The sequence below is a fragment of the Silurus meridionalis genome, chromosome 17, assembly GCF_014805685.1.
Source record: "Silurus meridionalis isolate SWU-2019-XX chromosome 17, ASM1480568v1, whole genome shotgun sequence".
Taxonomy (NCBI): Eukaryota; Metazoa; Chordata; class Actinopteri; order Siluriformes; family Siluridae; genus Silurus; species Silurus meridionalis.
Window position 1 is genome coordinate 5,768,115 of NC_060900.1, and position 13,239 is coordinate 5,781,353.

Genomic DNA, 13,239 nt, shown 5'->3' on the forward strand with positions numbered 1-13,239 from the left:
CCAGGCATCCACACAACCCTCCAAGTTTAAAGGTCAGATGTCACATGGGGGTGGCCTGCCATCACGATTGGGGCAAGAGCGTCAGCGTGAAGCCATGGAGGTGCAATAAGGCAACTAAAGTATAAAGAATTCAAGTCATTCCAGCAAACACAGATAATATGTCATGACACACTGTCAGACATTTACGTAATATTGTGAGCATCAATTGCATATTTATGTGTGTAATAAAATGGGGTAAAAAAATAAATAAAGCAAATGCTTGATAAAGTCATTGATTAATGAACTGAGCTGTTGCTGGGAATTAATTAAGGGTCAACCCTACTGATATAACAATGTGGGAATAATTAGGTTCCTGTCTCACAATCTAATTTAGATACTCTATTAGCAGGTGATAAGGTTGAAAATTCATATCATTTCAAATGTGTATGCTGGGGGGTTTCTCCAGTTTTCTCCCACATCCCAAAATGTGCTGGTAGGTGAACTGGCTATGCTAAATTGCCCTAGGTGAGAGTGTGTGTTTGTGTGTGTATGTGTGTATGTGTGTGTGTGTGTGTGTGTGTGTGTGTGTGTGTGTGTGTGTGTGTGTGTGTGTGTGTAATGTGATGTGATAAACTGGGAAGATGAAAGAGTGATATTGCTACCTTTATCGGCTCATATCTGTGTATCTGTAGCCAAAAGATCCATTCATCTTCCCAGAAAAATGTATTGGGACCTGCCTTTTCTAAATGTGCAATTCTTCCCCAAACTTTTACCACAAAGCTGGAAGCTTACAATTGTATAGGATGTCTTTAAATGCAATAGCATTAAATTTTTTCCTGAACTTGAACTTCCAGCAGGAGATTGTCCCCATTGCTTCTCACCAACATCAGTATCTGATTTTGCTAACACCCTTGATGCTGAATAAGCACAATTTTCCACAGCCACAACCATGATAGTGATATTGAACTGATTTGCAATTTTATGACATATTTGTTTAGATTTTTTTAATATTCAAAATGGCACACGCTTGACATAAATTTGCTAATACATATAGGCCAAAGATGAAACGGATGAAATGGAGACTGTTGGAGCAATTTCAGCGCACTTGTTTTACATTAGGTTTGACTTGACGTATAGATGAATAAGGTGTAAAAAAAAATATAATTGAGCTTCTCAGAGGTTTTGCAGTCAGGCTGCTCTTGAATTTGAATCATGTCATGAATTTCAATTTCTTTAAATTTTTTGAACAAAATAGGTTTTTAGGTCTCAAGAATAAATATATTAGTATATAAATGCCACTTTTATAAAAATGAATAGTGCAATTCCTCACATACACTCTTTAAGAAGCAATGCTTTCAAAGACACTGAGTTTCCCACAACTGACTAAAACCAAATGTGAGCATTTTTTTAATAATGTTGTGCAACTTAGGAAATTCTAGTTTGAACTTATCCATGTTTTATTTTACAGAACTTTGCACGATCCCTCTGAAGGGCAAAAAGGTCACTCATCAGGGGAGCACTTAATCAGGGACGAACAGGATGGCAGAGAGAGTGAGTGAGATACAGATCCTGAGATAAATAGCAAAGGGATGTAGAAAGAAGTTACTATTTAAACCGACAAGGAAACAGAGTTTCTGAATTTTTTTGTCTGTAAACTAGAGAAGAAATCATAGGAATGCAGAGTTAAGAGGTTCTCATACATCATCTGCTTGGGTTTTAATTGCTGTCTGTTTGGTTTTATTTGCTGATAATCTGTAGTGATGAAAGTGTGGGCTCTTCTGTTGTCACTGTTAGTGACCGCGAATGCTTTACGGAGGTATGTCCTTACGACTTTTTATTTAAAGAAAGCAATTGTGTATGTTTAACTTATTTGAGGCGTGACTGAATGTTGTGTGATCAATTTTCCAAAAAAGGTCAGACTTTATTCATTGCTGTATCTATCTATCGCTGTAACATGCTTTCAGACTTTATAGTTTTTATAGACAATCACCTATTAGTACTAGCCATTTATTTCTTCTATTTCTTCTGTTACTGTGTTTCTAAATTGCTGGATAAGGGAATAAGTGAATGAAGGACTTCTAAATGCAGAAAATATGAATGATAAACTAATTACTGAAAGTTGGCAAAAGATGTAAATGATGTTGAATGTGATGTTTAAAAAAAGCATTGTTTTAAGAGCTGAAATGTATTTATAGGGTTGTTGAGCAGATTTAAAAAAAAAAAGAGAAAAAGCCTTCATTATAATATATTGAAAATGTTTGTTAAGAGAATGTTTTATAAAAAAAGTATAAATATTCTGTTCAAAGTAAAACTTGAGACTGTTATCTTTAGACATGACCTAATTTAATATATATTTATATATAATAATATATATTACATTTCATGACAGTTAATAAGCAGCCAATGAACACCAATGCAATATTTTGCAAAAACCTGATATTCTGGACACTAACACTGAATTCGAAACATATATCAATATTTCACGGTTAGCCAAATATCTTATGTGTAGGTGGCATGATGCACAATAAACATGATTTATGCTATTATAATACTTTACGAAAGTAATGTGAAGTGTGATCATGGGACAATGTGGTGTGGTATTTCTTATAAGAAAATAATGAACAAAATTCTTTTTTTTTTCCAAAGACAGAACACTCAATTTCTATTATACCCCAGCATTTTGCAAGCATCAATAATTTTTTTACTTATTTAATAAATTGCATGTCATACATATTTTCATCTTCATTTATAGTTACATTCAAGATTGAAAAATATCTGCAGAACAAATTACCCCCTGTTTCCACTGATCTTATATAAATTACAGTATAGACCTAGTCATTCCATCATCAATCTCTCTTTTTATTTTTATTTCTTGAAGTAAATACGTTAAAAAATGAAGTTTGTGATGTCAATTAGAAACTACAAAGCTCTCTGTCCTGATTCGAAAACATATAAGTTACTGCTTTGCCTCTAAATCAACATCTTGGATACAGAGCAATACACCATATAAGCAGATTTGTTTACAAATGCATACTTACATGGTGAGGTTTTCTGTAAGGAGATATTATGGTTATATAGTTAGACATTAGTTAAATTGGAAGTAAATGTAATGGTGTTTTTTTGTGTATTACCACTGTTAGGATCACTCTGAGGAAAATGCCTTCCATTCGAGAGACTCTTAAGGAGACAGGGGTCACACCAAAGGAAATGTTGGCAATACTTGCACCAAAGTTGGATTCCAGCCCTTCACTTCACAATGGCACGGCCACAACACCTTTAACCAACTATCTGGATGTGAGAGCAAATACTGTCATTTTTGTAATTTTTAAACTAAGATTAAATACAAAACAAAAAAACCCAAATATGAGTTATAATATTTCTGTGAAATTTTCAACTTTTTGCAATCTTACCACCTGGAACTGAAATGGATTTTATTGATAAATTAATAAGAATATATGAATAACAAGAGTAATACATGAATGACAAAATATTTTATAGTATGGGTGGAAACTCAGAATAGATTGTAATTTTTGCCTGAGAACTAATTTTTCATTTCATACGATTTATTCCTCCTAAACCAATTGGTCTCATTGTATAATTTGTCACATTTGGTAAAGTTGAACTCTTTGCAATGAACCAATCACTGTATCATAAAGACAAGTCTGGGAAAAAGTTTTTGAAATAAAACTCAGAAACATTTCATTACTGGAAAGAGCTGGAAAGAGCCATAGCTAAGATGTGAAACAATATACTCCTTAGCCAGAACATCACAAAGCTGGGTTTCATGGAAAAGTGTTAAGAAAAATAGGCATTATTTACAAAAAAAATACATGCCATATTGGAAACTTGTCGGAGTGTATGGAAACATGGGAAAGTAAGAAATCCAACATCAACCTGAGAAAACATCCCCACAGTAAAGCATGGGGTGGTAGTATTATATTGTAGAGAACTGGGAAAGTGATCCTAGTAAAAATTCCAGTTAAGTCCATTTCAATTTCAGTTTCAACTGATCAAGTTTTAAGTTCTCAAGTTTAACATTTGGTGAGTTTTCTCTCTCTCTCTCTCTCTCTCTCTCTCTCTCTCTCTCTCTCTCTCTCTCTGTCAGACTCAGTACTTTGGAGAGATTAGTATTGGTACCCCAGCACAGGTTTTCAATGTTGTGTTTGATACCGGCTCTGCAAATCTGTGGGTGCCCTCACAGAGCTGTTCTCCACTATACACAGCATGCTGTGAGTGATTACCACACACACACACTCACTCATTCACTCACTCACTCACTGACCTACTGTAGTTTCCAATTAAAATTTGGTCTGTCTTTAAATTTCCTTTTTACTTCTTTTTTTCAACAGTTACTCATAACAGATACGATGGATCCAAATCCCACACACATATTCAAAATGGATCCGGATTCTCCATTCAGTATGCTTGCGGAAACGTCCGTGGATTTTTGAGCGAGGATGTAGTTGTAGTAAGTATGAAAAGGCGACATTATTATTAAATATTAACATAATTCAACATTTAAATCCAATTATTGAAAAATATATATTTTTATTTAATTGTGTGGCTTACACATCCTATGCTTAATAATAAACAAAAGAGTAAAAAAGATTATTTAAGAGAAAGAATATAATTAATGATATTATAAACTTTTCTGGAAGATGTTTATGTAATATTTATGTAAGGAGTCTCCAGTTTTAGTGATGAATCTATAAATTAAAATATTCCAGAGAGTCTTCAAGAGGAAGGGTTTTGTATATCCATTGCATAACTTGTTTCAGGGCCACTGCACAACATCAAATGTAATTATATATAGATATAAGGAATGAAATGCCATTCTTTATAATCAAATGGCTATGCTTTAGATGGAATAAAAATGTTGTTATATGACAATAATTACCTTTTAGGTTGTAACAATAACTAAGCATTGCATTGGTCACATCATACATGCCTTTCATTTATCAATGTCTAATAACATTAAACTTTATGGTGTTTATTCCTTTCTTATCATCTGCTGTGTTTGACCATCTACAGGTGAGTGGTATCCCAGTGGTGCAAGTGTTTGCAGAGGCCACAGCTCTCCCAGCCATTCCATTCATCTTTGCGAAGTTTGATGGAGTGCTGGGAATGGGATATCCGGAGGCAGCTATTGACGGCATCACACCAGTGTTTGATCGTATCATGTCTCAGGGCGTGTTAAAGGAGGACATTTTCTCCGTGTATTACAGCAAGTGAGCAGTACACTGCAGGGTGGTGTCCCAAATCTTTTTGCTAAAATAAGAACATATCTGGATCTGGATATTAGTCTGGATCTTAGTCTTTAGTCAAAATACAAGCATTGTGGCTCCTGTTCTGTAACTCTTGAGGAAGCTATATTGACATATATTACTTCTAAAATGTAGGAAGTTTAATCTTCTCATTGTGTAAGCCTTTATTATTAACAGTATTATATTTCTGTTTGTATCAGAGACCCAGAACACATCCCAGGAGGAGAATTGGTGTTGGGTGGCACAGATCCAAATTACTACACAGGATCCTTCCATTATGTCACTACCAAGGGTGAGGGCAAGTGGGAGATCATTATGAAAGGGTCAGTCCTGGTATTATTATTAACAACGTTTTATAATGTTTTATACCTGATCTAAGTACTGACTGTACTATTTTCTATGGATCTATAAAATAAAATATAATATATACTTCAAATTAAATACCCAAATACCTATACTTAGTTTGGTTTAGATAAAAAAAAAATTCAGTAGAAGTAAGGAATAAAACAGAAACAAGCACAGTTTAAAATGTAGCAGGGTAAATTGTATGACAAGAAATGTCCAAAAGAGTTTAACATTCAAGTGTAAATAATTAAACAGTTCATAACTTCACCAATGATCAGAGATAGCAAAAGTAAACACATCCTTCACTCAAGTAGAAGTACAGATACTCATGTTTTAAAAGTTGAAGTACCGACTACACTTTTAGTTTATATGATTATGTATTATTATTATTATTATTATTATTATTATTATTATTATATGAGCCTTAAGAAGAATCCTAGAAAAAAAATGCAAATTAATAGTAATCAAAAAGAATGCAATAAACTGCTTTAATACAAAAACAGCTCAGCACCATATCGAGTCCTTGAAACTATAAATATACTGTATGTTTGTTCATTCTAGGACTATAAGATATTGAGACACATTTTATTAACAGCACTGAAATATCTCAACAGCAAAGTAGTTAAATATATGATAAACTTACATTCATACATACAATTATGAATAAATATTAAAGTTATGATATTACTATACATGCTATTCACAAAGGTTTTGGAACACATGACTTTTCCAGCCATACATGGTTCTACCCCACACTGTTACCATAATGTTGATGGCATACAATTTTATAGGAGGTCTTTGGTTGCAAAAGAATTACATTTTTTCTTCACTTGAAGTCAGAGATCCAAAACAGTTTCTTCATGACAGTGCCCTTGTGCACAAAGCCAGCTCCATTAAGATAAGGTTTTCATGGGTTGGAGTGGGAGATCTTAGGTGGCCTGCTATAAAGATCCGACCCAATCCTTATTAAACACCTTTGGAATGAATTGGAATGCTGACAGCAACCAAGACCTCCCTACATCAATGCCTGACTTTACTTAATGTTTTATAAGCACAAATCTCCACAACTGCACTCCAACATCTTGTGGAACCTCTTTCCAGAAATGTTGAGGTTATTATAATCGCAGATAAAATTTTAAATGGGATGTTCAAAATGCACACAAAATCCTATGGTCAGGTGTGTCCAGAAAACCTTTGCCCATATAATGTTTTATAAATTAATTTAATTACAACTACACTTTCTAACGCATGCACAAAATGCACTTACAGTAGACCGACATTATTAAGTAAAAAACATTTGTATGGGATTAGAACTGACCATTTTCCACTTGTCTAAACAGTAAGAATTAATATCAAATATATGAAACTGAACAACATACTGTATTGACCATCTACACACATACAATGCATTTGTAATTCATCACACAGAATGTACCTGTTTTTCTTTCAGCCTATCTGTTGGGGATGCAACGTTGTTCTGTACAGAAGGCTGCAATACTATGATTGACACAGGCTCCTCCTACATCACTGGCCCTGCCTCTTCTGTCTCTGCTCTGATGAAGATGATTGGTGCTGTGGAGCTGGCAGAGGGAGGAGTAAGTTTGTTCGCGACGTAAATCTGTCCAAGCTTGCTCTTTACATTTGCTTGGTAAAACTATGATATACAGTTAGCCAGTTAGAGCACAAGGGCAGAATACATTCAAACTTGGGAGCAGAAACAATGCAGAAGTTTGTGCTGTCTGTTTATCTGAACAATCTACAGTCATAGCTGTTTAATAATTAGCTACAGTGTTTACTACATGGGTAGTTCATTTAGTTGGTAGCACAGTAACAAACAGCAACAGATAAAGCTGTTCGAATATATCTTTTTTCTGGAAAAAGAATTCCCTCTTAGTAATTTGTGCTCTAGTCATTTTGTTTTTATCCCTCAGTTCTTAAAGGGCTCCTCTCCCAAAGAAACCTTCGGTGTTCAAAGAAGTCCTTAGGTGGATGTGCTGTAAATCAAGATTAGAACAAAGCAATGAAGGTGGTGAAGTAAAATGGATGAAATTTATTAATGTGGACAGATGCAATCTATGCATAAACACACTGGTTTCTAACAAAAAAAACGACTGCTTTTGCTCGACAATTGATATTTACAGTAAAACCGCTAATTGGAAGCAACTTGAAATCAAGAAACAACATCAAAAACCACACATCTCTAAGGGGCATTGGGTTCTCCACACTTTGTGGTTATGTTTCCCCAGAAGAATGTGCCAACCTTCCTAGAATTTCTTGAAAAGATGGATTACATAAGCCTGTGATGGTCAACTGCTGGTCAGGAAACCAAACAAAAAAACTGATTCTGAATATATATACATTTCTGTAAACTCTTGTATGTCCTCGTAATTAATCATTCATCAACTGCCAATAGTTATGTCACATGACTTGCTACTAGAAAATTATAGGATAATTATTTTGGTACTATATATATATATATATATATATATATATATATATATATATATATATATATATATATATATATATATACTTTATTTATTTATTTCATTCCAATTAAATAGATAGCTCTGAAGTTGATTACAAGTATTACATTTGCATTTGTTATCTATTCATTGCAGCTCTTAATATGTGGTCTAAATGGGTATCAATGCAAGTAAAGGAGATTCATGAGTATATAAGTATTAGCGCAGTTTGAACAAGGTTCTGTTACATACAAATGTTCGAGTTAAAATAACAGATAAAAATATGTTTCTACAAAAACAGGTTTTGTCTAAAGCTTGTCCGTAACTTTTACTCTGTTTAGTATACAGTGAACTGTGATCTAGTGATGTCCTTACCCAGTGTGACCTTTCATCTTGGCGATCAGGAGTACTCTCTGACACAGGAAGACTATGTTCTCTGGGTAAGATGGTCTCAATGTGAATAGTTTTATAGAAAAAAGCATCAAACAACAGTATAATATATTTAGCGTCATGTTTTTTTACATTCTTATTCTTATCCATAGCATTACACTGCTTTTATCTGTATTATCACTCTTATGTATGTAAGTGATGAAATATCAAGTGGTGTACAATTGGTGGAAAATAATCAACAAGATAATGATGTTACGCATCCTAAAGTGTATTACATTGTATTCTGCTTATACCAAAGCAATTTGCCAGCAACTACATTCTTTAAATCACGTATACAAGAACATCATATTTTCTATGTGGAAAGTTACAATTGAAGCTTAATTTACCAGGCATGTTATGCAATACCATTATATACAATACTGTACCATTACATTTAATTCCATACCATACCATACCATACCATACCATACCATACCATACCATACCATACCATACCAAATGACTGCATATTCACCTGAAGCTGTACTCAGCTTTTTAACTCCACCATTATTCCATTTGTTTACCCACATTTACTCACTGGCACAGAATAGTGGAATAGTTCTGCTGATCATTTTAGGTGTCCATGATCTTCCCTTGTCATATCCTTGCCAATTATTTTTTTATCTACAGCATTCACAGTTTGGGGAGAACATCTGCACGGTGACATTTAGAGACCTGGACCTTCCACCTCCTGCTGGTCCTGTATGGATACTGGGGGCTAAGTTCATTGCCCGATATTACACAGTGTTTGACCGAAAAAAGAATCGCATTGGCTTTGCTCAAGCAGTGTAACACACTACAGGGGCCTCACAGATAGTACTATACTATACCATATTACACTATAATACACCAACACACTATACCATATCACAAAATACTACACCTTCACACATAACATATCACATCACACCCTACCTGACATCATGTTATATCACACCATCACACTATACATCGTCCAGGTATAACATTATGACATTACATCATTATGACTGGTGAAGTGAATGATACTGATTATCTCTTCATCATGGCACTTGTTAGTGGGTGGGATATATTAGGCAGCAAGTAAATATTTTGTCAAAACTGCAGCTCTTGTAGGATGTTCCTAATCTGCAGTGGTCAGTATCTATCAAAAATGGTCCAAGAAAGAAACAGTGGTGAACCGGCAACAGGGTCATGGACAGCCAAGGCTGATTGATACACGTGGGGATCGAAGGCTGGCTCAATGATGGTCTGATTGCTGAAGAAGTAAATGCTGTTAATGCTTGATGGGTGAGGACTGTTTTGGCAGTAAAAGGGGGACCAACACAATATTAGGCAGGTGGTCATAATGGTATGCCTGATCACACCGTATCACACCATATCTTACATTCCTTACACCATATACCTTATCACTACATACTACACCACACTATATGATACGCTACAATATCACATCATACCACATCATTCACTAATATACTCTACCAGATTACACATACCACACCACACCATATCATACTTCATGCAATACCAAACTATACTCACACCATTCTATACTCTTACAAAACACACAATACAATTTCACATTATAGTATACTATACATCACACCACACCACACCATATCATACTCTACATCACACCACACCACACCATAATCATACTCTACATCACACCACACCACACCACAAAATATCATACTCTACACCACACCACAATATCATACTCTACACCACACCACCATATCATACTCCACACCACACCACCATATCATACTCTACATCACACCACACCACACAATATCATACTCTACATCACACCACACCACACCATATCATACTCTACATCACACCACACCACAATATCATTATCTACATCACACCACACACACCATATCATACTCTACATCACACCACACCATAATCATACTCTACATCACACCACACCACACCACACCATAATCATACTCTACATCACACCACACCACACCACACCATATCATACTCCACACCACACCACACCACCATATCATACTCACACCACACCACACCACACAATATCATACTCTACATCACACCACACCACACCATATCATACTCTACATCACACCACACCACACAATATCATTATCTACATCACACCACACCACACCACCATATCATACTCTACATCACACCACACCACACCACAAAATATCATACTCTACACCACACCACACCATATCATACTCTACATCACACCACACCACATAATATCATACTCTACATCACACCACACCACACCACACCACACCACACCATATCATACTCTACATCACACCACACCACACAATATCATACTCTACATCACACCACACCACACCATATCATACTCTACATCACACCACACCACACAATATCATTATCTACATCACACCACACCACACCATATCATACTCTACATCACACCACACCACACCACAAAATATCATACTCTACACCACACCACAGCACACCATATCATACTCTACATCACACCACACCACATAATATCATACTCTACATCACACCACACCACACCATATCAAACTCTACATCACACCATACCACAGCACACCATATCATACTGTACATCACACCACACCACATAATATCATACTCTACACCACACCACACCACACCACACCATATCATACTCTACATCACACCACACCACACAATATCATACTCTACATCACACCACCACACCATATCATACTCTACATCACACCACACCACACAATATCATTATCTACATCACACCACACCACACCATATCATACTCTACATCACACCACACCACACCACAAAATATCATACTCTACACCACACCACAGCACACCATATCATACTCTACATCACACCACACCACATAATATCATACTCTACATCACACCACACCACACCATATCAAACTCTACATCACACCATACCACAGCACACCATATCATACTGTACATCACACCACACCACATAATATCATACTCTACACCACACCACACCACACAATATTATACTCTACCAAATGACATCATACTATACCGCATTGTCAAACCACCACATCAATACACAATACCAGAATATACTATACTCCACGCTACCATACCATGCCCCTAGCATATCAAGCCATACCACACTATACTATTACCACATCATACAATATATTATCACACCATACCAAACCACACCACAACCCAACATTCTATTCCATACCACACCAATATTGTACACTTTTTCTGGGTAAGATGGCCTCAATGTAAATATTTTACAACAAAAAACAAATGACATGATTTTGGACACTGCATAAATTAAACAAGCCCCATAGCATGATCTTTATACATTCTTATATTCATCTTTACACTGTTATAATCAGTATTTTTACTCTTATTCATATACTACATTTATACCACAAAACTGATCATTCTCAAATATGATTTTTCAGAAAGACTTGTATTACATAGCTCAGATTGTATTCTAATTAAGATGCAAATCAAATGCTTATATTAATTCACTTCGTCTAACATGTTATCATCACAGGGACATGTATGGTGGACGAGTCACATAAGCTACCTAATTAGAGGGTTGGATTTTAACCTGAAATTAAATTTGGACTTGTCTGATGAATGATTAAATGTAAACTCTGTAGGTTAAATACAGATTAAAACCCAATGCCAAGTTAAGAATGTTTAATAAACAAGATTCTGGCTAAAACAGAGCCAATAAAGCATCTTCTTTCTTCCTCTGTGTTTCCATCACAACGCTCAGAGAAAGAAAGTCTCGAAATGTAATAAGTCTGTTAATAAATTAGATAAAGTCTTTTCATCACTTTCCTGTCAGCATTTTCTTGTTCCTGCCACATTAAGTTCTGCAAAGACAGCGTCTGGGCGGCTGCATCCAAAAACATTTTGACTGGCAGCATCTAAAATTGCACATACAGTTCTATATATTTGTGTGTTTCTGCCAGAGGTTCTATCTAAGACCATTTAAAACATGTTTAAATGATTTTTTCCAAATGAACAATCTTAATTAATCACTTACTTACACAAACCCTAATTTTACTTAATGTGTATTTGTTAAGTTTATCAGATCCAACCACAGCATAATAAGTAGAATGTTTAAAATGAATTCTGGTTCTCAGACTATTATTTTCAAACTATTATAAAATAAAACCTAGGCCACTTATGAAGCATCCAATCATCTGAATAAAGACTTTCATTAGCAGCTACCTTCGATATACTTTTGAACATCTTCATTATCTTCTCTCATGAATGACTTTTTGCTAGTTTGCACTTTAAAGGGTGCCAAGTACAATTATAATCCCTCACCCTAGCACAGGATTTATGGCATTGCTTTTAAATTCTATTCTTATTTATTATAGCATTGTTTCATCTCTTTGATTTCATTTGCATGTATGCTTTATTCCTCTAAAAATAGTGAATCAGTTCATTGAAATGACTGTTATATCTCAATGTGATTTATCAGTATTAATAAAGAGATGAACTGACTGGATTTGTGATTCAGCTGTGTTAAGCTTTCTGTGAAACTCTTTATTGAAGGAGTCTCCATTGTTATTGCTTTCTAACAGATGATGTAATTACATGTTTTTTGTGAAGTAAAATATGAGAAAACAGCAAAATAATACACAGGTAGTAGCAAAGCACATACACAAAATTCTCAAGAATCAGTCAGTGTTTCAGTTCATCCCAAAGATGTTAAATAGGTTTGAGATCAGAGATCTATAGTAGGCCATTCAAGATCTTCTA

The 13,239-nt window shown here is 35.1% G+C and overlaps 1 protein-coding gene across 1 annotated transcript; it reads left to right on the forward strand.

Moving 5' to 3' along the window:
* The first annotated feature begins 1,530 nt into the window (after positions 1-1,530).
* On the forward strand, positions 1,531-9,471 carry ren (renin). Its single transcript, XM_046870415.1, has 9 exons — positions 1,531-1,795; positions 3,120-3,273; positions 4,085-4,208; positions 4,329-4,447; positions 5,011-5,207; positions 5,444-5,566; positions 7,039-7,183; positions 8,395-8,493; positions 9,113-9,471. The coding sequence occupies exons 1-9, from the start codon at positions 1,740-1,742 to the stop codon at positions 9,272-9,274; spliced, it is 1,179 nt and encodes a 392-aa protein (XP_046726371.1). The 5' UTR covers positions 1,531-1,739; the 3' UTR covers positions 9,275-9,471.
* The last annotated feature ends 3,768 nt before the right edge of the window (positions 9,472-13,239 follow it).